We start from the raw sequence: 25,228 nt of genomic DNA on the forward strand, positions 1-25,228 counted from the left end.
CCATTTAAAATCACCCTAAAGGATATGTCTGGGAACGTTAAATGATTGCTCTATTGCAAATATAAATAATGTGGAAATAGGTTTTGATTAATGATACATGTAAAATCCAGTGGAATTGCTCATCAGCTCTGGAAAGGGGAAGGAAGAAGAGAGGGCAAGAACATGAATCATGTAACCATGGAAAAATATTCTAAATTAATTAAATTTTAAAAAAAAATTTTAATCACCCTAAAGCTGTCTAAATTCCAAGGCTTCCCTGTCACCTTCAAGGTCAAATCCAGAATCCCATTTGATGTTCAGCATCTGTTCGCTCCCAATCTCTCCCCATAGACACTATAATCAGGTAATGCTGACTTTACTAGTCTCCAAACATTCTCCCTCCCTTCCCTACAGGCGTTATCACTGGCTGTCCACTCTGCCTGGAATTCTCTTTCTCTGTCCTCTTCAATGACTCCTCCTGTCTTCCCTGGACTCTTTCAAGTCCAAGCTAAAATCTCATCTTATACAGGAATTCTTAAGAGTCAGGGTTGTCTTTTGACTTTCTTTGAATCCCCAGTGCTAAGCACAATGTTGGTGGTTATTTTTTTTTTAAACCTTTACCCTTCTGTCTTAGAATCAGTACTAAGTATGGGTTCCAAGGCAGAAGATCAGTAAGATCTAGACAGTGAGAGTTAAGTGACTTGCCCAGGGTCACATAGTCTGAGGCCAGCTTTGAACTCTAGGCCTGGCTCTTGATTCATTAAGCCCCTTAGCTGGCCCTCCAGAGTAGGTTCTTAATAAATACTGACAGGAGCTTGTGAGTGATCACTCTGCTCCCCTATCTTTAAGGAGCATGTATTGGGCTAGAATTAAGTGCATTATACATCAGCTATTTCCAGTCTAGGAGTAGTGAGTTCTTTTGGGGTTCAGGATAAAAGTCCCTTTTACCTCATTCTCTGGCTCCTTCATCCCTCTCTCCCTAAATGATTATTACCAATCAGAGAACAAACACATCTACCAAGGCAAAGGGTAAAACAGAAATTGGAAAGCCAATACTAGGCAACATGATATGCAAGAACAAAAGGGTTCTGCTAGGAATCTCAGGTCAAACAAGGACAGAATGACCTCACGTGAGGAGACAGCACTTAGCAATTTCTTGAGGTACGGACACTGAGAATTAAGGGACAAGTTGTGGCATCAGATTTCCCTCCATGGCTGCAATTAATCAATAATTATTTTCGATGAGGGAAAATCGAGCTTTTTCTCTCTTCTACCTCTTCTCCCCACCTCAACTTTGTCAAGAAAGCAAGAAAAATAAAACTATTACAAACATATGTAATGGAGCAAAACAAATTTCTGAATTGGTCATTTCCTCCCCCCAAAATTCTCAATCTGCACCCTGATCCAGTCCGGGGGTCTGTAGGATGCTCAAATATTTATTAAACATTTAGCGTGTGCCACACTGAGCACTAGCTATGAAAATAGAAGCCACAGCCCTTGCCTTCAAGGAGCAAACAATGGAATGTGGAGAGAGCACAGAGAACCAGTGGGAAAAGGGGGGTATTTCATGGCATATAGAGAAGTCCAGAATCAGGAGAACTTGGACAATAATGAAGCAGTGAGCTCTTCCCAAAATTGAGTTTCTGGGAGGAACCAACCGATCTGATAAAGAGGCTTCAGAGGCAAAGGGATTTTCCAGTGCAAGAAGGCTTCTGAAAGAAGGAACCTTTCTGTTAGAGAAAGCTGCCAAGGGATGACAGAGGAAGAAGAGAGCCCAGAAAAGAGCCTGGAAAAGAATGGAAGAATTTCAAGTTCTTCTAATTGTCTTCAAAATCCCATTGGTGTTAAAGCCGTCAGAAATCTCATCAGGATTCAACTCTCCTTCCTCAGCTTATGGTGTTGGCCTTTTTTTTTTTTTAAACCCTTACCTTCCCTCTTGGAGTCAATACTGTGTATTGGCTCCAAGGCAGAAGAGTGGTAAGGGTAGGCAATGGGGGTTAATGACTTGTCCAGGGTCACACAGCTGGGAAGTGTCTGAGGCCAGATTTGAACCTAGGACCTTCCATCTCTAGGCCTGGCTCTCAATCTACTGAGCTAACCAGTTGCCCCCTGTTGTTAGCCTTTAGAAGAAAACGCCAGCCCATCCTAAGCAGAGTGCTATAGTAATGTTATATTATACATCTTTTTTAAAATGTACTTTCCCTAGTTGTGTGACCCTGGGCAAGTCACTTAACCCTGATTGCCTAGCCCTCATCACTCTTCTTAGAATTGATACTAAGACAAAAAGTAAGTTGGAAAAAAAATTAGTTGGGGTTTTTTTTAAATCTTTTTTTATTTAGAATATTTTCCAATGGTTACATGATTCATGTTCTTTTCCTCTCCCCTAAACCATCCCCCCCCCCCCATAGCCAACGCACAATTCCACTGGGTTTTACATGTATCATTGATCAAGACCTATTTCCTCATTATTGATAGTTGCACTGGGGTGGGTGTCTACATCCCCAATCATATTCCCATCAGCACATGTGTTCAAGCAGTTGTTTTTCTTCTGTGTTTCTACTCCCACAGTTCTTTCTCATAAGAAGTTGGTTTGGGTTTTTTTTTTTTAATGCACTTTCATGGAAAATCTGGGTCACTGAATCAAAAGTCAGGACATCCAGAGATGAAGGGGCTAGGAAAGGTTGTAGTTTCTCTCCCCCCCCCCCCCCCTTGCCAGAATTTACTTCCCCAGGAATCTGTAACTGCTTCCTCCTATCCCTAATCTCCCAAGCTTGGCATGGCAGTATTTGCTTTACCCATTACAAAAGCTCAGTAAGCATTCCAAACTTGCCAACATGATGTGTCATCTTCTCATATATCATTCCTTGACCCAATTTAGTCATTCAATTCTTCCAGATGAGGAAAGGAAGCTCCAGGATCCTCTAACCCGTGCCCACGCTGCCCTGCAAGGGTGTCCCACCTTATCTAGCTCAGGTTAAGGGGAGCAGGGGACGTTCACATTATTAGAGTAACAAAGAACTTTTTCTTTTTTTTGAAAAAGAGGTCAATGGGACAAGGGACAAAAATGGAGCTGGGGAAGCCTGCCCTAAACCATTTAAATCAAAGTGCATTTATCTCTTGTCTATTATGTTCAAGGCGACCCCTTAGGGAAAGGAATATAAAGGTAAAAATGTCTATCCTTGCTCTAAAAGGTTTATTATTTTATCGGCAGTGAGATTAATGACAGTTGCTGTTTCTTCAGTTTTACCAAGTGCCATTTGCCAGAGGTAGGGAATGAAAAATATTCCCATTTAGTGACAACCTGACTGGTGTCACCCTCATATACCCAACCTTGGGGTACTGGTGCAGTTCAGCTTTAAATGTGGTCACACAGCTAATGTTAGAAGTGAGGTTTAGTTTCAGGAAGGCGCTTGAAGTGGCAAAATGTTAGATGGCTTTTGAAATGCAATCCAGCCTCCTCTCTTCCTTCTTCTCATTACTGGGATTGGTCAGCATTCATCTGCAATTTCTTTCCAAGGTATGTACTGCCAAAGCAGTTCTAAAAGCCAACTGCAAAAGTGCAGACCACTTGTCTCCAAACTTCTCATCACACAGTCCTATCATGAAAACATTGAGGGCATATGCCCCAAGTTGTGTATATTATTTATGAATTTTTATGAATTACAGACTGAACCAGTCATGGTGCATATTAGAAGAGACAAAACTAGAAAATTTAAAAGGACGAGATGATGAAATACTTGATCCTACACTTTAGGAGGAGCACTTTATCAGGGAGACTTGCACTATTCCAGAAGACAGGTGCCTGGGGCTTGAATTAGGGTAGTGTAGGAAAATATAAGTGAGGTAATGGGGTCACCAGGGATATTACAATAAACTAAGTGGTTTGTGGGAACACATTCTAGGATTTGAGAGACTGGACCAGGGTGAAGAGACCAGAGTTTACTGGATCTCCACAGGAATGGCAGTTGATCTTAACTGTCACCCAGCTTCCACTAGACCAGAGTATAGTAACAGGCTAACAAGGTAAAAGGGACTTAACAGCTTTAATTATGTTAGACTAAAAGGTGGGAAAGGATTTCTATACTTAAATCTAAGGGATAAAACCACAGGGCAATGGGAGGACTTATTCTACTCTTATCTAAGTGATCTAAACTAAGAGGGTCCAAGGAGCTGTAAATGGAGTCTCTGGGTTTCTGCCTCAAACCTGGAACCTGCCAGGCTTGAGCACAGCTGGGGCTTTGTGGCTTTGGGATTCTCACTGCAATCCACTGATGATCTCTGGATGCCAGGAGTCAAGATGATCTCAGGTACCAGGTAGAGAGGGGTCTGCTTGAAGCACTGTCCGCCAGTTCTCAAACTTCTCCTCCTCTCTTGGCTCTGTAGATTTGTCCTTTTTTTAGATGCCACACCACACAGGATCCCAGGGGAAATCAGGAAGCAGGATGTCCTTTGCTCTGAGGTCTCCCAGGCTGGCAACAGTTTTGCCCACCACTAATGGAGCCCACACTAGGGCACAGACACACTTCCTCCTCCTTCGTTCCAACCTGGAATTCCCAGCTCCAGCTCCTTCCTGCTAGGTACTTCCTAATCAATACATAATACCTAATCTAATCTTCCTCACAACAGTAGGGACTGTGCCAGTGAAGAGAAGACATCAGAATGTTCTGGAAGTAGAAACAAGACTTGGTGAATGAAGAGCGATGACAACACCCTTATGTCTGCTGTGTCTCCTGTCCCACACAAAAAGGAGAACATGGGTGTGGGACTCTGTCCTCACTACACGGGAGCTTGTCCTCTCAGGGTGCCCTGCTGAATCCAGGGGTGGAGGCTGCAAAAAGGCCAGTTAAGACTTGATTGTCAGGGGAAAATGTACCTACTCGGAGCTCTTCAGACCAGACCTTTGGTCAAGAATGTTGTCACAGGATTTCTTCCTATGAGCGGTGTTAGACATGCACAAGATGGATATAGATCTTTTCAATACCAAAGTTGAATTATTTTATCTAACATCATCCAGTGTTTCCAGATTTGCCAATTCTATCTCCCTACCTCATTTACCTTACCCACTCCAATCTAAAGCATAGGGTTTGGACACTAAACCCTAATCATTCAGGGGCTCCCTGAGGTCAACTCTAGAATAAAACAGGATTTCATCTCTAGCTTCTTTCCTAAATATCCATTTTTTGTCTTCTGTATATCATCAGTACAGTGGCAAACACATATATTGAGATTGCATGCTACAAAGTTTTTTGCTGATGGAGTGTACAACCAAAAAGTGGAGAAGTGGGTCTAGAAAAAGGCATTTAAAAAAAATCCAACTTGCTTTTCCTTAGGCGGTGTCAAGCCAAACTCTTTAACCACCTCCCTGGTTACATTAATCAAGTGATTTAATAATTTGGTTACCTCAAATTTGTATCTCCCTCCCTCCCTCCCACTAGAAAAGGCATCTTTTGACTGAAAAAAGTTATTCTTCAAAATTCCATTTCTACAGCTGCTACTATTCCCTTGGTGTACTTGTTTCCCTTCACTTCATTCCATTGCCTCCTTTAACCTGCCGATTTTTTAGGGCACAAAAGTATTCCAACTTTTATGTGATGTTACCTTTTTGGAATGAGCTGTGTGACAGGATACAGTGGGAGAGAAGGCTAATGTGGGGAAGCAGCAGGAATGAAGGGAAAAAAACAAGTAAAATGTATTCAGCGGCTGTTCCCTTTTACCCTTGGTGGTGGCACCTTTGGTATCTCCCTCTCATCTTCTATTGTAAGGCTCAAATGAAGTGAACATGTGCAGCTTTGCAAACGTATCTGTCAAAAAGGCAGCCAGCCAGCCTTAAGGTCCCTGGACACAGAAGGTTTGTGTAACCCTAGGCAAAAGTCCTTTTACCTCAAGTTGCAGGGGGAAATTTTTTTACATCAATGAGTTAATAGATTGCTTGTATAAAAATTAAATCAATTAATGTCTGGCCCAGGTTGGGGGGGGGGAGAGGCAGAGGGGTGGCTAGTTTGGATCTTATAATTTTGGAAAACATATACTGAAAATGATTATTACGTGCAATTGGGAAAATATCTTCAAATTAAAAGAATTAAAGACTAAGGAAAAAAATCAGGTAATAGTAATTTGGAGCTACAAGGTGGTTCAGTGGATAGAGCCAGGCTTGGAAGTCAGTTAGTCCTGGGTTCAATCTGGCCTGACCCTGGGCAAGTCATTTAGCCCCCATTGCCTGGCCCTTTTAACTGCTCCTTAGTATCTATTTGAAGACAGAAGGGAAGAGTTTTTATTTAAAAACAACAAATTTATTGGAAGCCCATCGCTGAAGAAAGTGGCCTGTGGAAGCTATCATTCTGCTAGAGCCCCAGCCCTTTGACAGGCAGGAGCCCCATCCCTAGCTAAGCAGGGCCTCAGTGGCAAGGGTATATGTACACACACCCACAAAGCACCAAGACGGACTCAGGATTTTTTTCTTTATTTTTTACAAATTAAGACTTTGTAGATTTCATATATTTCTGAATCAAAAACACCTTTATCTTCACAGTATGAGTTATAGAATGCAGCCTGAGCTGAAAACCAAGAAACTAGAAAAGAAAGTGATAGTTATAGTTACAGTGATTAATGTATTAAAAACCTGTTAGGCATTCTCTTTAAAAGTAGAATTTTTTTTTCTTGTCATTCTTGGCACTGTTTCTAAAGAAAAACTTTTATCCCAAGCAAAAAGCACAAAAGGTGGAATTTGGCTTCAGGAGACATTAACACAGTCAACTTCTTAGCAAGGGCAGAGCAACATCAAATACACGGACAAAAGGCTGCGGGGACCACGAGGGGAGAAGCAGTCCTACCTAGGTCGGTACCCTGGGATCAGAGGCAACCACTCAATCAAGGGTCCGCCACCTACAGGAGAGGCAGAGCCGTCCTGAGCACCTCAAAGGCTTCCCCAGGAACTCTGTTCTGTCTGGGGGAAGGGAAGAGCCAAAGAACAGAGGGTTGCTGGCAAGGAGCCCGGGGTAATTTCATCTCTCCTACAGTACAGTCTCACAACTATTCTGGGAACCCTGGTCAAATGGGAGGCCATCTGCCTCCGGTTCAAAGTGTGGTCTCTAAGAGCGTCCTCCATGTATGTGCAACCAGAGCAAGGTGGCCCAGGGACCTGGGTCACTTGCTTGTTTGGTCAGTGAGCAAGGCCATCCCTGAGCTGAATTCAGGAATCTGCTTGCTGATTCAGGACCCTGCCCTGACTGCTCACATCTCCAGCCTGGTACAGAGCTCAGAACTTGGCTGCTCAGCTATGGCAGCAGCTCCTCCCCCTGCTGAAAAGAACCTCTGAATGGAAGCGGGTTCTACTGTCTTCTCAGCCAGCAAGCCATTGGGAGATGCGCCTGGAAGGTCCCGTTAGAAAGACCCCAAAGTTCACTGCAGATCTGGATTTCAGCTCTTTCTGGGGCCCAGCTCTCCAAGACGCTCTCAGCATTCTAACGACAGTCAACACAGGGAGGGCTACTTAGCAACTAAGGCTGGACTACACTTCTGAGAGGAAGAATGGGGGGAGCACGATCCCAGGTAACATGCAGGTTTCTGGAGGAGCTGCAGCTGTCCCAGCAAACTAACATTTCTATACATGCTGAAAATCTTCCTACTCTAATGGGTCTGATCAGGTAGGTTCCCTGAACAAGAGCCAGGAGAGAGATTCCAGGAACATCCATCAACCAGGATTTTTTGAGAATAAGGGGCAAGATGGTGTGTCTGCCAGCCTGGCAGTGACTCAACAAAGGCTCGGAGGTAAAAGTGCCTTCCACAAAGCTTCTTCTAAGGTAGAAAGACCAGTTCACTTTGTTTGCAAATCTCTTAAGGAGCTGGCAGGCAGAGGCTCAATTCCAAGAGCACTAAACACAAAGAGGAGCTATGGGTTTCTCTAAGTAAGCTTCCATTCAACTTGCTAAAAACACACAATTCCGGTATCTCCCACCCACAGGAATAGTTATTAAGCCCAAATAATGCTAAGTGAGAAGAGGAGGCTTTGCAAGGAAAAATTTCAAATCCACTAATAAAGTATGCCAGCAAGAAGACTCCTGGAACTTGCTCCCTCTGCTTGGTCGCAGTTATTCTTCACATACCAGGGACTGACTGCCGAAGGACAAAGGAGAGATATGGAATCCCAGGGAACATGAAGCCAAACTCCAAATTAGAATCTGCTAATCAGTTTTCTGATTAAAAAAACTCAAAACAGAGAAAACCACAAAGTACAAAAGCTTTTCTGATGCTTTTCATTATCACAGAACACGCCACCTGTAATGTGTGCAAAGAGGAAATGAGAGGATGAGGGAAGGGAGCCAAAGAGGGAAAGGCTGAACAGTTGTCTTACTTCTTCTCCTTCTTCTTGTCCTAAAAGAAGAGAATCACAGAGTCAACCCAAACTACACTCCCAGAACTTAAGCAGAACAACCCTGCCAGCATCTAACTCTTAGATGCTCCTGGAAGCCCAGCTTATGATAACTAGGAACTGTAGCTCACCTCTCTTAACACCCACGGTCAGTGTTTTAGTTCAGTGAAAATGCCACAGTCCTCCGAAGCAAAGAACATGAACTCTTCTGGGTGGACTGGCACCATGGCAGCTGGGTCTCACTGGGTACAATGCCATCAAAGCACACTTATTACTGATAAAAATCTCAGCTGCCTGTCATGCTCTCCCGGACTGAGCTTTAAAAGGGCCCAACTGAAAAACAAGGCCTTTGCCCTGCCAGGGCACCTCAGCCTTGTTCCATCATGTCTCATTTAAGCTAAATACTAGGTAGAAAGAAGTCGTTTCATTACCTCACTGGCTTCATCCATTCCATCATCAGTTTCCCTAATGTATATTAAGGATAAAGACTGTGAGCAAGTTTGTGTGGGTTGGTCCATTATAATCTCAGTCACTAGTAAATATTCTGAGGAACAACTGTTTTCCTGACCATTATGTTTTTTCTTCCAGTCTGAACTTTTATTTACTGCTACAGAAATATGCACTTTTCTATTCAGACTTCAGATCACCCGTATCAGAAAATGCTTCCTTTTCACCACCTGCTTTATTCCCAGCATTACCCAGGGGCCCATTATAAAAGCTTTCAAAGGAAAGGTTTTCAAGATGTAAGGAGGGAGATGCCTTGTTAGAAGGGCACTGTCCTCAGTCTTGGACAAGACTGACTTACCTTTTCGTTCATTGCTAGAATCATCATGAGTTTCCGGAAAAGGGTGACAAAATCCAGAAACAGGTCAACACAGTGCCTGGGAAAGAGAAATCAAGCCAAGAAGTCTATTTTTCTTAGCCCCAAAGTCCACAGAACAACAACAACAAAAATCAGGAACCCTTTTCCCTCATTTTCTTTAGTTTCTACAATGTTCTAATAGTCAGCTATTAGTCTGGCATCTTTAAGAGATGATTAAAAGCTGTGGTACATGCCATGAATCCGGAAGGTTTGTTCCCATGCTAATTACCTCTTAACCAAATCCAAGTCAGCACTGAAAAAGCTAGAACCACTACAGGCTAACCTATTCGAATCCAGAAGAAAGTCAGTTTAGATTTAAGGCCACCCAAAGGGTCCAGATCCTCTTAGTAGAAGGGAAGAAACAGGAAAACCAGTGTCACACACTTTACCCCTTCATAACTTACTAAAATACTTAATGTCCTCATACTTACCAGATGTAATCCTTATCTCCATTCTCAGCTTTTTCAATTATGAGTTGAGTATCAAAAAGGACAAAGCCACACATGACCACCAGTCCCACATACAGATTTGCCTAGCAGAAAGGGAATGGGAACATGGTTACCATGCTATCAACATGTATTGAACTTCAGTTCAGTGAAAATGCCACAGTCCTCTGAAGCAAAGAACATGAACTCTTCTGGGTGGACTGGCATCATGGCAGCTGGGTCTCACTGGGTACAATGCCATCAAAGCATACTTATTACTGATAAAAATCTCAGATGCCTGTCATGCTCTCCCGGACCGACAAGACATCTTAAGGTAAAGATGGGGAGACAGAGAATTCAGAGCCTTTCACCTGATAAGAGTATGAGTTAGTGAAGTTTCCCTAGAATACAGTGGATTTATTTTACATATTTGGATCACTTGAAAATGTTAATATTTCTAACTAATGTCAACAACTGGGAGCACTGAAACCTGAAAAATCAATTAGGATCCTTTTGGGGTATAATTCTATAAACTGAATTGGATCATTGGAATAAAACAAGAGATTATTCTAAGGTCAACCTTTGAATCTCCAGAGATATTTAACTTCTAGGGAATTACTGCTGGGCTAAACAGTCTCTTCACACCTTAGCTTCTCCTTAGTCACTAACACATGCCTGTTTGTTTTGTACATATTCCCACCTATGGCAGAAGACTTCTGGATCTCAGGGGCCAATGAGACTCACTGGTGGTGTAGATAGGGCCTTTTCATAAAAATATAGTTCCATTAAAACAAAAATACTTAAATACCTACTGTGATGTCTGAAGCACAATGTTAAGCACTAAGGGAGAAGTGCTTACAAACTAGCAGGGATTACACTCAAATTTGTTCCTCTGGCTTACTGGTGAATAAAGGAGTAAACTAATACTGTTAGTCCTAAAGGCCTTTGGTTCAAAGCCAAAATGATAATGTTCAGTTATTTCATTTCGCATGTAAATAATTTACCTGGAAAAGCCAAATAGATCCAAAGAAGAGGTTCCCAAGGGAGGAAAATAGCATCAAGCTCATGGCGGACATCAAGATACCTACAAAAGGCAGCAAAAAGCTACTTTGAGAAAAGCCTGATCAAACACACAAGTAAGAACATCCATCCTATGAGAGCCAGCTCTTCCTTTTCCAAGAACAATCAAGGCCCAACAAACAAGACAGCCTGAGTAAGGCCTCTATGAAGAACAAGGGGAAACCTCTTAACTTTTCAGTTTCCTTACCTCCTAGGAAGAGATAGCTGCGACGCCTAGCATAGAGTGCACTCAAGGTGAAACAGCTGAAAATCATTGCTGTGCCAAGGAAGGAGGTGGGAATGATGCTACAAGAAAGAAGGGAGAGATTGAGGGTTGCCAGACTGGTAATGGGATAAAAAGGTTAACAGATGAAAAACTCTAAGATCATTTACCTGGGATTGATGGCAATGCATAACTCCAGGGCAGGGCCCAAACCAACTCCTAAAAAATAAGAAATATCCCACAATCCAATATTAAATGTCAGTTACTGAAAAAACTTCTCTCACCCATGGAACCAGTTCCCTGTAAGCTACATGCAAATACACATGAAATCAGAAGCAGACCAAACTATAATGAAGTCTACCTTTTTCCTCCTGCTTTCCCAGTTAGGTTTTTATATAAACAATGTATCTGGGGGGGCTGCTTTAACTAGACACAGATATGCCTCTGAATAACTAGAAGCTATAATGTACAACAATGAGAGACACAGCAGAAAATATTAGCAGGGAGAGGATTTTTAAAATCTAATCATAAATCTGAAGAGGACTCAGAACAACGTAGACTTACGTGTCAGGAATGATAACTCATCCATATACCATTTTACAGTTACAAAATACTTTTTCTTATCTCATTTGAGCTTTGAAAAAATCCTATGAAGTAGACAGAACTGGCCCTATTTTGTGAATAAGTATAGAGACTTAGAAATGTTAAATGATTTGTGTACAATCACATAGCTAATAAGTGGTAGGAACCAAGAGTAATTCAAGTCCAGGATAGAAATCATAAAAGGAACAACCTTAGCGTCAGAAAATGGTTTCCTATGTAGTAAAAATAGTCAACTAGACCTACTTAATCACTTTTAAGAAATAGCAGTGATCATGTCTTGGTTCTAGAGAAAATTTAGAAGAGCAGAATCAATCAGGAGATCCAAGTTTTTGAACCCTAGATTACAGATACAACTCTGTGATCACAACACAAATCACTTAAGTCTCTGTGAGCCTATTTCCTCATCTGCAAAATGAATATAACAATACTTGCCATTTCGGTTATTCCCAAAGCATTAAGAAAATGTGAATTTTTAGCAATGTCCTCCCAGTCCCCCCCAATGCTTCTCAATTTGCAACTCTTGTTTAATTTCAAAATCCTACTCTTAATTTATATCCCCCCAAGCAGTCTTCTCTGATTAGCCCCCAAATTCTAACCACTTTGAAAATACTGTCATTCATTTTAGAGTTTACATACTGCCTGTAGTATTCAACTAGAATTTCATTAGGAATTCTTATATATTTTGGGTCCTCTGTCCCATTCTAGGTTATAAAGTTGTGATGCAAAGACAATATCTTACTAGCCAGAATTTTTTTAATCCCCAAAACAGACTAAGTAACAAGCATATCCCCCACAAGATGAATTTCAATATATACTACAGAGTGGCTGATCACAAGACCAGACATGAATGTTTGGCCTACTACAGAGATTGTGGAGATTGGTCTGGTTTATTGAAGCTTGCTTAAATGGCTTAAATTCATCTGACAGGTCACAGGGCCTGATCTTTTCTAAACTCTGCCATTTTCGTTGTTTCAGTCTTGTCCCAACTCTTCATGACCCCATTTAGGGATTTCTTGGCAGAGATATTAGAGTAGGGGGCAGCTAGAAGGTTCAGTGGCTATAGGGCCAGGCCTGGAGACAGAAGGTCCTGAGTTCAGATCTGACCAAAGACACTTTCCATTTACTCCCAATTGCTTAGCCCTTACCTCTCTTTTGCCCTGGAACTGATACTCAGAATAGATTCTAAAACAGAAGATAAAAGTTTAAAAAAAAAACACAAAAACTTGATACTGGATTGGTTTGCCATTTCCTTCTCCAGCTCATTTTACAGATGAGGAACTGAGGCAAATAGGGCTAAATGACTTCACCAGTGTCACACAGCTAGGACATGAGGCTGGATTTGAACTCAGGCCCTCCTGACTCCAGTCCTGGAGTTCTATCCACACCACCACGCTGCCCCTAACTTTGCCATCATTATGTATTATTCGTATCAAGATGTATTATTCGTTTCTGCTTAAGCTCTCAGTATTCAATTATTTGAGCATAAGTGCCTATTGTGTTGCCTAGAACTATAAGTTTCTACCCCATCCCAAGAAACTTGACTACTCTTGTATCATAAATGTTAAACTAGTAGGAAAAGAACAAGTGATATAAAATAAATGCAAATTGGTATAGTACCTATTCTAAATGCTACAAAATTCAGATCCAAGACTGGAAACTTTTTTTTTTTTGGGGGGGGGGGAAGAACTATCTTAGGAACTAGGCTTTGACATGTATACTTCAGACTGGCAGGGAGGAAGAGATTGATCATTCATGGAAAGAACAGCATAAACACAGCTAGAATACATTCATATTTTAAAGGGATATAAAAACAAATCCTTTCAGGATGAATTCAGCTACTTTACATACCGGTAAGGAAAGCAAATCCAGTCAGAAGACCCAATCTCTTCTTCTCAGTTTCATGACTGTGTGGTGTGGCCATCAGCCATATCATCAATCCCAAAGATCCCAAGCCGGAGAGCAAGCCAACCTGATGAGTCAAATAGACAATTAAATACTTGAAGGACAAGAAGAGTTTTCTTTACAAGAGACTCTATTATAGAGTCCAAATGCTCCCAAAGTTAAAATACTCATGATTTTCTTGTAATAAAAATGCTGAAGCAAGAGCTGCCCTTTCTGGTTTCCAATTCTCCCTGTCCCCAGCTTCCACTAACTTTCCCCATGAATAAGTGGGAAATAGTCTTCCTTAGAAATGAGGCCAATCAAGAACCTTGCTCTGAAAACTGTTCCTATTTCTGCAATGTAAAAACATTTGTGGGACATTTTCCGCAAAACTACTGTCAGTCTGGGAATGTCTGCTCACTTGTGGTAAGATATAATAACCTTATTTATTACTTGCATTTTCCTAACAGATACAGAGTTAAACTATAGCAGTTTCATTTTTAATAACTCACAATACAGAAATCGAATGATATTTCTACATAATCTTTCCCAGAAACCTGTTAAGTTAAATAGGTAGCTATCCCCATTTTACAGATGAGGGAACTGTGGCTCAGGTAAGAGTCAAGATTCTTAGTCAAGTCTCCTAACTCTAAATCCTGTATGTATCCTGGCCAGTGTGACTTTGACCATGTGTGGTTTTCTTTGGAAACTATTTTCAATGATTCTAAATCCTACAACTCTTTTTTTGAAAGTATGGACAAGTTGACTTTCCTGAAAATCTCTACTCATACTTCCTAAGTATTATAATGACTGAGAATTCTAAAGCCATGAAATCATCAGAATTACTGTGTCTAAAGCTCAAATGTTCCCCTACTTCACCACATGATGTCTTGAGCAGAGAATGTCCAGGTGGGAGAAAGAAGGAACAGAACAAAAAAACTACATGTTAAGGAGAATTCTGGGACATCTCTCTCTGTAGCACACTATTCTGTGTTCTATTTTTGGTATGTGCTGGAAGTTGTTGCCATACTATCCAATGGCCTTTTTCACCTTGTATTTGATGCTGATGAAGGTTCTCTCCCCAGCTACTGACAAGGATGTGGGTTAGACATCAGCCTGAGGCAATGTGCTGAGCAAATTCCTTAAGTTCTACAGCAATCAAGTATTCTTACCTGAATGAAATGGGTGACCACATGGACATAGGCCCCTGCGGCTGCCACAAACATGCAGAGGGCAAAACTGGCATAGACCTTCTTCAGGTGCTGCTGTGTAGAAGGTGTGCTAAATGATAATGAAAATAAAAGTTGGTACTCTATAATTAAGGCCATACTTGAATAAATAGATATATCTTTACAAAATATGGGGGGTGGTACTAAAAGTTAAAATAGTTCAAAGACTTTTTAATGATTATGCAATTCTAGGTTGTTCAATTAGATACCTTAAATGATTCCTGAAAAGATTTGTCTGTTAGCCATGCACAGAACAGTTAAGGTCAAAACACTTACATGTGAGAAAATTTTAAGAGGGCATCCAAGTTGATCTTCCGATCAAACATGTTCATGGTGTCTGTGGGGCACAGCCTTCACTCTGCAGGGCCAAGAGAGAGGTAGCAAAAGACAAAAAAGGTTAAGATTAATGATGATAGCAATGCGGACGATATAGATAAATCACTTGTCACTAGTGATCCAATCAAAGAGGTCCAGAGTTAATTCCTGGGATATGAACTGTTTTGCCATTTTGTTTCCAGGTGCCAGAGAAAACCCAAGTTTCATTAAAAGTGCACGAAAGTGAACTTGAAGAACCCAAAAGAATTCCAAAATGACAGAACTGGACAATGAATAGTATTTACATTTAAAAAATATGTACTGAGGTCAGCAGGGTGACTCAGTGGATTGAGAGCCAGGCCTAGAAATGGGAGGTCCTATGTTTAAATCTGTACTCAGACACTTCCTAGCTGTGTGACCCTGGGCAAGTCACTTAACCTCTACTGTCTTTATTGCTCTTCTGCCTTGGACCCAATACACAGGCATTGATTCTACGAGGGAAGTTTTCACCACTTTAGCATGCACACAAAATTTTTAGCATTTATATGTAAAAGATTCCAAATAAACTCAGTTGCCTTGATGATGAAATACAACAACTATATCCCAACTCTAGTATGAAAATTACACAAGCAATACAGGAAACAAAAAACCAACAAGTTCTCTAAAACAAGTCTGTGCAAGGCACATAGGGAAAGGAACATAATTACCAACTGGACTACTTCCAGGACATTAGGACTAACACTTTACTGCAGTCAAAAATATAGCCTGGGATTTTTAATTCCATAAAGTCGGTCAGGAACTTTGAATTTTCTTTCTATAATTAATGTATGTTCAGCCCTCAAAAGATATACTATATATACCAACTCTATACCACAATAATAAATGGCTTTCCCCATACTAAATCTCAATCTCCTATATATTTGCCTTATCCTCAGAATGTATGTTATCTAAGGCAGGTAGAAAAGTACTGGTTCGGAGTCATAGACTTGAGTTCACAAACCCCAGCTCTACCAAATCCTATCTGTGATTTTTTTTTTTTAACTTTTCCTTCCTTACCTTGGTATTACTACCAATACTAAGTGTTGGTTCCAAGGCAGAAAAGAGGCAAGGACTAGGCACAGTCACACAGCAAGGAAGTATCTAAGAACAAATTTGAACCCAGGACCTCCTGGCTATCTACTGAGCCACCTAACTGGGTCTTACTACCTATGTGATCTTGAACAAGTCTTTTAATCTCTCATCTTTAAGATAAGGGTGCTAAGCTAGACAACCTCTAAGGCTCCTTTCTATTTTAAAATAGATGTCTCCATTAAGTAAAAACATATGCAAACACTGCTTATAAGACATCTAGAATATTATAAAACATCCTTCATACATATTCTAATCATCAACCACAAATACAATTTAAGGCAGTTGGTACTGAAAACTCAAAGCCACTAACCAAAAGACTGAATCAATGTTTCCCTTAACAAGAACATGAACCTTCTCCCTCAAACATCTCCAGCATGCTTTACCAAGAACCCCAACTCCACCTCCACAAGTCAGCATCATTTTGTACATGGCATACAAATTTATTTCCAATGTCCCCCCACCCTTTGGTTATGCTAATTTTATCTCTACCCACCTTAATGTTTTTGTTGTTTGATCAAAATCCTGGAGAGATAAATGTGCTGTCAACTGCCCAAGTGCACTAACACTGCCGCTCTCAAAGTCATGGGACTCTGGGTTTTCTTGATCAAGATGGTGCAATTATTGCAGGCTGTTGCAAGCTAACCATAACCTTCCATAACCATGATGAGCAAGCCCTCTGAGGAGTTCTCTTACAGGATGGCATAATCCAGCATCTGGAAAGTGCCATTAGCACTCCTAATGATATCCCTAGACAGACCTTACAAGGATTCTGAAGCAGCTTTCAAAGCCACACATTATATTCTGATGCAAATTTCTAATTTATAAGAATTTATTTTTTGCTTCTAATTTCAGGACATATTACTTTAGAAAGGGAAAAAAAAAAATCAAAATTCTAGTAAACCCAAGTAACTGGATCCTTCGTCTAAGGGGAAGGTATTAGGAAGAAAAAACAACTTTCTTCCCAGTTCATTCTTTGAAGCTTCCCAGGAGTGTCTGACAGGCTCTTTTCGGTGAGATACCACAGAGTGGTAAGGAAAAGAAGAGCCAAGGTCAGCAAGAATTTCTTGAGCCAAACAATTTCTAGTGTAATACAAAACTTTCACTGTCTGACCTTCATGTAAATAACCACTTAAATATTAAAAGTCCCTCTAAAATTTCAGTGGAATATGTTAACTAGTTTGTTCCAAATCTGTTCCAAAGGGAGTGGACCTGTGATTTAATTGGTATAAAGAACTCCCAAGTGAGGAGAAAGAGAGGTACCAACAAAAGCAGGTACTTTATCTATAACTTTTAGTCTTAGAGCACTAAGAGGTTTTTGTGATTTGCCCAGGATCAAAGGTGGGACTTCAAATCAGGGTTTTCCTGACAATTCTCTATCTGCTCTCTACTACTATGCTTAAGATTGACTTTTCTTAAAAGCTGTCTGATGGAATGAACATACAGCCCAGTGATCACAGATATGTAAACTCAATTAAGACTGAATTATTTCACACCTTAAAAGGGAGACTGAAGGAAGAGGGAACCACAATTATTCAAAAAGAAATAACCACATTTCAGATATTCCAGATAACATTTCAGATGAGGAAAACAGTGAAGGAACACAGTATGGGGTGGGTTTAAAAATAAGAACTATTTTATCAAGTTGATTCTCAGTCAGTCATAATCAATCAAGGTAAATAATTCTTCAAATCCAACCCCATTAGAGGATTATGCGGAACACTGCTACCAGTTCTTGTCTCAGATATAACTGAACTCTTATAGAAACTAATCTACCATTAATCTCAAAAAACCTTCAACACTATAATTTTCTTGTCAAAGAAAAATCTGCCTGGAAAGAAACATGAGGCAAAGGATATTGTAAAAGGTCCACCAACATAACACCACAACATAACCAGTCTTTCCACTGGTAAAAACAATTAGATTTGGTTTGGGGATTTCACCAGGCAATTATGAAATCTACATACCTCTTATTTAATAAAGCATGGTTTCAGACAAGTAAAATTCTCTTCAATTTCTCTTAACTTTTTAAGAACCCTTACCTTCCCTCTTAAAATCAATATTGTATATGGCAGAAGAGTCCTAAGAGCCCGAATGGGGTGGGGAGTGGGGGACAGTTTAAATGAATTGCTTGGGATCACATTGTTAGGAAGTATCTGAGACCACATTTGAACCTAAGACTTTCCATCTACAGCCCAGGCTCTCAATCCACATAAGCTGTCTTCATGATAACCCTTCTAATGTTTATAACTTCATTTTATGCCTTCATCCTTATGAGATATAAAAGAACCCAGAAATTTGTTAGGGAGTATTCCCAATATATACTCTCCCCTAAAGTTCAACCAGAGTATTGTGAGCTACGTAATCTCTCTGCTGGCAAAATTCTTTATGAAAAAAAGCAAGAGCTTAAGGAAAGTCAGTTTTTAAGTAAAAAAGAAATCATTGTTTTAAGTATTACTGTGATTTCTTTGTTTGGTGGTAAATATCTTCCTCAGTACTGCCTGTGACTTGTTATATTGTTCTTATGCACCTTCCACTCATTTGTCTTGAAATATAAAATCATGATAATAAATACTTCTCACATACATTAGGCCTATTTTAAGGCTTACAAAGTATCTTTTTCATAATAAAAATGGTAGATAGGTAGTGTACTGTATTATTTTGTGATTTATGTTTAGTTTTATCCTAAATGCCTAATATAAGGACAAAAAAAATCCAAGAGGTGGTAGGTATCAAACAAATCATCCTTTTATAGTAGGTGTTCACATAATATTAATGGTGAAGAGTACACTGACAGTAAGTACTACCTATATAGATCAAATTGTGTTTTGATTTTTTTTTTTTAAAGAAAACTTTCCTTTGATGAGAGTAAAAAAGAGAAAACAGAATTACCCCGGCATATGTAGTTAGTGATCACAAAACCCAACAAAATGAGTATATATTTTCACTAAAGATAAATTTGGGTAGTATTAATAGTGACATTCCAGTCACATTCCCCCTGTTACCACTGATCATTAAAAGAATAAGGCAATTATTACAAATGACAAATTACAAATAGAATTCATGGTGGAAAAAATTGGAGTTTTGTTTTTCACAATTTCTTACTAATCAATCAGTATTAATGATTAAATCATCTTACTCATGAGTAATTTTTAGTGAAGTAATTTATATATTTATTGAGAATGTTTCCATTAGTGACCCTTTTAAAGGCCTCAATTTAGGAGCATTATAGAGATCACATTTACATATACAGCATTACATTCTTATAAAGATGATTAACAAAATTCAAGTTCCTCAAATGTAAAATGAGAGTGTAGGCCTAGATGACCTCTGAAGTCCCTTTTATACCTCCCCTTCTCCTTCAGGCTATTTATTTTTAGTCCAACAACAATGACACATACTATACTTTCTGTCCCCAACAAAGTGAATGAGGTTGACTAATGAATGAATATAAGAGTTGAGACCAAGCCATCTCTTAAAGAGTCCAGCTTATTTCTAGATCAATAGAAGAGTTCTGCTTCAGACTAAGGGATTCATTTTGGTCTAGACCTTGATCATCACAGATTAGCTATCTGGAAAAATTCTTAAAATTCCCTCAAACGGCCAAAAACAAATGTGTTCTTTCCTGGTGTCTTCAGACCAAGGATAAGTTGAAACTACTTCATATTCTCTTGGACTCAAATATGGTCAAATCCATAAGGCTGACTTGAAACCAAACAGCCTTCCCAGGAATCTAACCCATTTCCCCATTAACAATAACTACAACAATAAATTCAGTTTCACATACCATGAAATTTTCTTTTTCTGTTCTTCATGTTCATTTTTTGTGTCAAAGTGCATAATAATAAAAAGGAAAATTTTTAAATAACTACAATAATCATGGCACTACCAAAGAATAACAATTGAAAAGTTTCTTTTAGCACAGAGCCAGAACAGTATTCAGGATTCTATGACCAGTAATATAACTGGTCCAGGTACCACACCCATACTTCCACTCCCACTTATAGAAGCCAATTTAGGATAGTAAAGGTTCTGGTTTACACAAAGGTTTTAGGACTTGAGGGGGAAGGGAATGTCACCCTGTACCAGTATCAAAGGAAGCTTATATAAGTCCTATATGACTTTACAAATACCAAGGCTGTTAAGCTGACCATTCAAGAGTTATTACACCTTCAAAAATTGTTGCAAAACTATCAAACAATCCTTCTCTTACTCTACTTTCTTATAAATATATTCTTATAAAATACTCTACTTTCTTATAAATATATTCTTATAAATATAAATAAATAGCTTATAAATAAAAAGTTGTGTGTAAAAACTGAGAAGGGGGAAGGAGTCCATTACAGTAGGCTAAAATATCACCCCAAAATTGGCTTTTGCCCACTTCTACCATATTCTGTATCAAAGTGAAACTAAGAGAAAATTTTTAAGAGAATGAACAACTGTTGAAAATGGAATTTTAACACCCATATCATAAACATATAGACTGGTACACAGGAAACTCTTAATGTTTGATAGGCACATTATTTCATCAGTGTAGGGAGCTACCAAAGCAAACCTTCTCTGCAGTTTATAATCTTAAGAGAGTTGTCTGGAGCATTGATCTACTCAGAATGAGTCAGTATCTATCTTATCAAAGGTGGCACTTGAACCCAGATCAAATTGATCAGCTCTTTATCCATTATACCAAGCTGCCCCTGATCTCCTATTCTGTAACCCCCCCCCCCAAAAACCCTACAAATAGTCCCTTCTCATTTTTCCTGTATACTCTTCAATGACCAATCTGTATTACTCTTCCAATTTACAGTTTCCCCAAGGAGTAGAGAATAATCCCCTAGAGTAGTTTATGAAATAAAATGAAACTCTTCAGGTTCCTTCCAAGGAACTGTAGTGATACAGGATTTTACAGCAATAAGATAAGGACAAAAAGAACTGCCCTTAGGCTAATAAACAATGTTTGAAAATCTAAGTAAAACTATATTAAAAGCTTATTCATCTTCACCCAAAATTGCATTATATTAATGAAGTCACAGCCTGATCTATATGGTCTCTATGTATTTTATAAATACATGATAATTATTACATGCATAAATAGCACATATGGGTACCTCTACACATTTATGAATGTGTATACATATATATACAAGTGTTTTTATCTCCTCTGATGTAAGCTCCTCTTGGGTAGGGCCTATTCCTGTTTTATCTTTATATCTCCAAAATTTAGCACAGTGATTGCACTGTAGGTGCTCAATAAATGTTTGTTGATTAACTGATTTTAGAAAAGCCAAAAACATGTTGACAATTTTAGGAAAATTTGAGTGCTAAAAAAGAACAATGACATTTTGATTCATTTCATTTTTATTAATACTAATAGTTGATATTTAGCTTCCTTCCAGCTTTGGCATTTTAAAATGTGCTAAGTACCTTCCATACATCATTAATTACAATAAGTATTGCTCCAATTCTAGAGATGAATAATCAAGAGTAAGGAATGGATAAGTTTTTAAGTGACTTATCCATATTAGCTAAGAAGTGTCAGAGGTGGGGTTTGAACCACTGACTCCTGATTTCAAGTTGGAACAGGTTTTAATGTCACTGTCATTGCAAAATGTAATACAACAATCATGTGAACAATATGCCTTACCATCCCCCTTTTACGTCCATTACCTTGGCCAAGAGACAAGAAATGTTTCATCATTGAACTCTGAATCTGAAGTCTTTCAAATACTATTTTATTTTACAATCCAGTGGTTATTATGTAAATTTTTTCCTAGTTCTACTTACTTTGCTCTGCATCAATTCAGACAACTCTTCTAACCTTTTCTGAATTCTTCAATCATCATTTCTTATGGCACAATATTCCATTACATTCAGAGACAATTTGTTCAACCATTCTCCAATTGCCAAGTACCCACTGTGTTTCAAAAGCCTTATGCTACCATAAAAAGAACATCTTCTTTATATTTTGTATATATGGGGAACATGACCTTGCTGGGTCCAGATGGGGGCGTTAATTTTTACTTATATTTCCAAAATTGTTCATCAAATTAGACCAATAGCTCTCTACATGAGTGTGTCTGGTGCTTTTTTTTTTTTTTTACCATATCATGCTGTCTCACCTTTCCTAGTCTTCAGTTAAAGAAACCTGCAAAACAGTCAGAATGAGGAAAGGGTAGAGAAAGAAGGTATGCTTCCGCTCTAAGAATGAAAGATTGTTGCCACAACTTACAGACTACATTTCAGAGAATGAAGGAACCTCTCAAACACAATTTTCTCTTATGTGGAATAAAGAGAATTCTTATGCTACCTACTTCAGTGCTGTGAGCAACGTACTTAATGTTAGCAAATGAAGTTCTAAACATGAGCTTCTGTAAAGTCTACAACAAAAGAAAATGGCAAAATAATTTCAAAATATTCATTAAGCAATAAGAATAGCTAAGATTTATAAAACGCTTACTTTATGCCAAATACTTTACAATTATTACCTCAAGGGAGGAGCTAGGTAGCTCAATGGATAGAGAATCAAGCCTGGAAATGGGAGGTCCCAAGTTCAAAAGTGACCTCAAACATTTCCTAGCCTTGTGACCCAGGGCAAGTCATTTAACACCTCCTGCCCAGCCCTTCTATCTTAGGCTATTTAAAGTTTGGAAAACAGAAGAGTTTAAAAAAGTAATTATCGAGATGAGTTCTATTATTAACCCCATTTTACAAATGAGGAAGCTGAGGCAAACAGGTTGAGACAAGTAAGAAGCATCTGGGGCCAAATTTGAACAAGTCTTCCTGACTCCTAACAGTTGAAATAGCTTGCACTGATATGGTTCTTGGTAGCTTAATACCGTTCTTTCCTCACCATAATTCTGTAGTAGGTATTATTATTTCCCATTTTGCAAAGGAAGAAACAGATAATAATGGTTACCATTGTCTTCTGACCCAACGTCTAAGCTTTCTCCTGTGACCCAAATAAGCCTATATATCTTGTTTTGTTTTGTTTTTGCACCCCTACCTTCCGTCTTTGAATAATACTGTGTGTATTGGTTCTAAGGTGGAAGAGAGGTATGGGCTAGGAAATGGGGGCTGAGTGACTTGTCTAGGATCGCACAGCTAGGAAGATCTGAACCTAGGACTTCTCTGGGGCCTGGTTCTCAATCCACTGAGCCACTCAGCTGCTCCCCCTATTTTTAGTTTCAAAGGCTGTTTGGCCCACGTTTCTGGCTAAACAGTTTAGGTAATGAAAAAAAAAATCACTTAAGAGACCGGAAAAAGTAATGTTCTATCTTAAAATGGAGCAGTGACTGTGACTCCTACAGCCGCCCCCTCTGCTTGCCTCAAAGTCCCAGTTAGGCCCACTCCGAGCTCATCCAAGGGCAGTGCAGCCCAACCTTTCTGGCTGCAGTCACTCAACCTTCGCCCTAACACACCTGGCAGCGATGATCTCTCCCAAGCCTCAGGGAAGGCTGGGGCGTCTCACCTGTCCAAAGGTAACCAATCCTGCCAGGTCGGGGATGCCCTTTGGGCCCCGGGACGCTGGGCCGAGGGCCCGGTCTTCTATTGATTAGCCGCCTCCCCGCCTCTGCAGTTGGTCTTTCAAGTTACCAAGGAAGCTTGGGTGTCACAGAGGAGGATGTGACGTCACTCCCCCCCCACCGTGACGGGGCAGCTCTGGGCCCTCGGTGCCCCTCGCCCACCCTCCCCGCCGCCCCCAGCCCCATGTTTCCCCGGCCCCTGCAGGGGTGGCCGGGGGCCCCAGGGCTCAGTTTCAGTAGCGACGAACCGAGAGGGCCGCGCCCCGGCCCACACCAGCAAAGCAGGGAGGCCCCGGCAGGATCCACATCCCCCTCTTCGAGGCTGGGGGAGGGAGATAGGTGGGAAGGGGACCCCGAGTAGCCAACCGGCCTAAGGAAGGCGCCGCAGGTGGGGGTGGGGGGAGTCCTACCCTCCCCCACTGCTACCACACGCAGCGGCGCAGGCGCAACGCCAGCTCTCGTCTCCTCCCCGAAACCGCACATCTGGGTAGGCCTCCCCTCCTAGCATCGGTAAACCCAGGGCAGCATCCAGATTCCGAGATGCGCCAGGGACTCCTCCACCAGTCCCTAAGAGTTTCTCCCGTTCCCTCTCAGACCCTAACCACGACGCAGCTCCTCACCTGCCACTCACACCACCCACTCCTTCCAGCGCCGGATGTGTCACTAATTCTCCTCCGCTCCGCTCCAGCCCCTTTACCTAGCTCCCCGCCCTATTCTCTGGAAATACCGCCCCTAACCCCGCCTCATTAGTCCTCATTGGTCCTTAGCCGCTCTCGTGCCTACCCACTGGCTGATGCTCCGTAAACACGGAGCAGCTACTCAAGGTCCATTGGCTAGAAAGCCTATCCATCAAACCTTGGTTTTCGGCCAATCATCGTCGTCGAAAGCAGTTTCCGCCCTCCGACGCCTTCCGGCCCCCTTCCCCTCAATTGACGTGATCTGCAGCTACTGACGCCATCCCTAACCCAGTAAATGTAGAGTCTAGCATGTCCTATCTGTCATAGTGTGTTAGTAGCCCCTAATCTTGGGGCGACAGTTCCCGGGACTCCTCCGTAATCAGGTACGCAAGAGCAAAACGAATTTGGGTTCATTAGAAAAAGCAACAGTCTAAAATTAGAATCCAAAGAGTGGAGTATTCTGGTCCTAAAAGGTCTGACAGGTGCCTCCATTTTTCAAGACATGGAACAAAGACTGGTGCACGAGATAGAAATATTTCAAGTGGCGCCTTGTTCTCCACTCCATGTTTCTCCATCAGCTCCCTCAACAAACCATTATTCATCGTTACTGTCCACTTTGCTAGATAAGAGCTGGTCTATACAAATAAAAATATATATTCCTCTTGTGAATGTGGAATCTAGAAACCCCCAAACTTGTAGCCTAGTAAGATCTGATGACCCCCAAGTTTAGGGTTAGCTTGTAAGTGGAGACCCCAAGTTCCGCCCTGTTCCCATAAGAGTTCATGGGGAGGGAAGTTTCAGATTTAGCTAGTCTCCGAACAATAGACCCTAAGGTAAATGATAATCTCAGGTGGGGCTAAGCAACTGCTAAATATCCTTTTATATTAGTTTTCCCCATTGTATCAGGTCCTTCCCCAAAAGACCAACACCTGGGCAGGGACTATCCTTTTTTTTTT

General features: G+C 40.5%; 1 protein-coding gene across 1 annotated transcript; it reads right to left on the reverse strand.

Moving 5' to 3' along the window:
• Positions 1-6,423: 6,423 nt before the first annotated feature.
• Positions 6,424-24,268, reverse strand: TMBIM6 (transmembrane BAX inhibitor motif containing 6). Its single transcript, XM_044677598.1, has 10 exons — positions 24,216-24,268; positions 14,906-14,987; positions 14,573-14,681; positions 13,368-13,488; positions 11,087-11,135; positions 10,902-10,999; positions 10,639-10,718; positions 9,641-9,741; positions 9,153-9,228; positions 6,424-8,349 (listed from the first exon to the last, which is right to left on the reverse strand). Exons 2-10 carry the CDS (start codon positions 14,959-14,961, stop codon positions 8,326-8,328), a joined length of 714 nt encoding a protein of 237 aa, XP_044533533.1. The 5' UTR covers positions 14,962-14,987; positions 24,216-24,268; the 3' UTR covers positions 6,424-8,325.
• Between the last annotated feature and the right edge of the window lie 960 nt (positions 24,269-25,228).

This window comes from Gracilinanus agilis, chromosome 5, assembly GCF_016433145.1.
Source record: "Gracilinanus agilis isolate LMUSP501 chromosome 5, AgileGrace, whole genome shotgun sequence".
NCBI lineage: Eukaryota > Metazoa > Chordata > Mammalia > Didelphimorphia > Didelphidae > Gracilinanus > Gracilinanus agilis.

Bases quoted from the DNA above. Each gene is read 5' to 3' on its own strand.
- TMBIM6 (XM_044677598.1), bottom strand. From the start codon at position 14,961: ATGAACATGTTTGATCGGAAGATCAACTTGGATGCCCTCTTAAAATTT. The intron at 10,719-10,901 runs GTAAGGAAACTG...TGCCTTTTGTAG, and splicing joins CAGCTATCTCTTCCTAGGAG to GTATCTTGATGTCCGCCATG. The intron at 9,742-10,638 runs GTAAATTATTTA...CCTTTCTGCTAG, and splicing joins GATCTATTTGGCTTTTCCAG to GCAAATCTGTATGTGGGACT.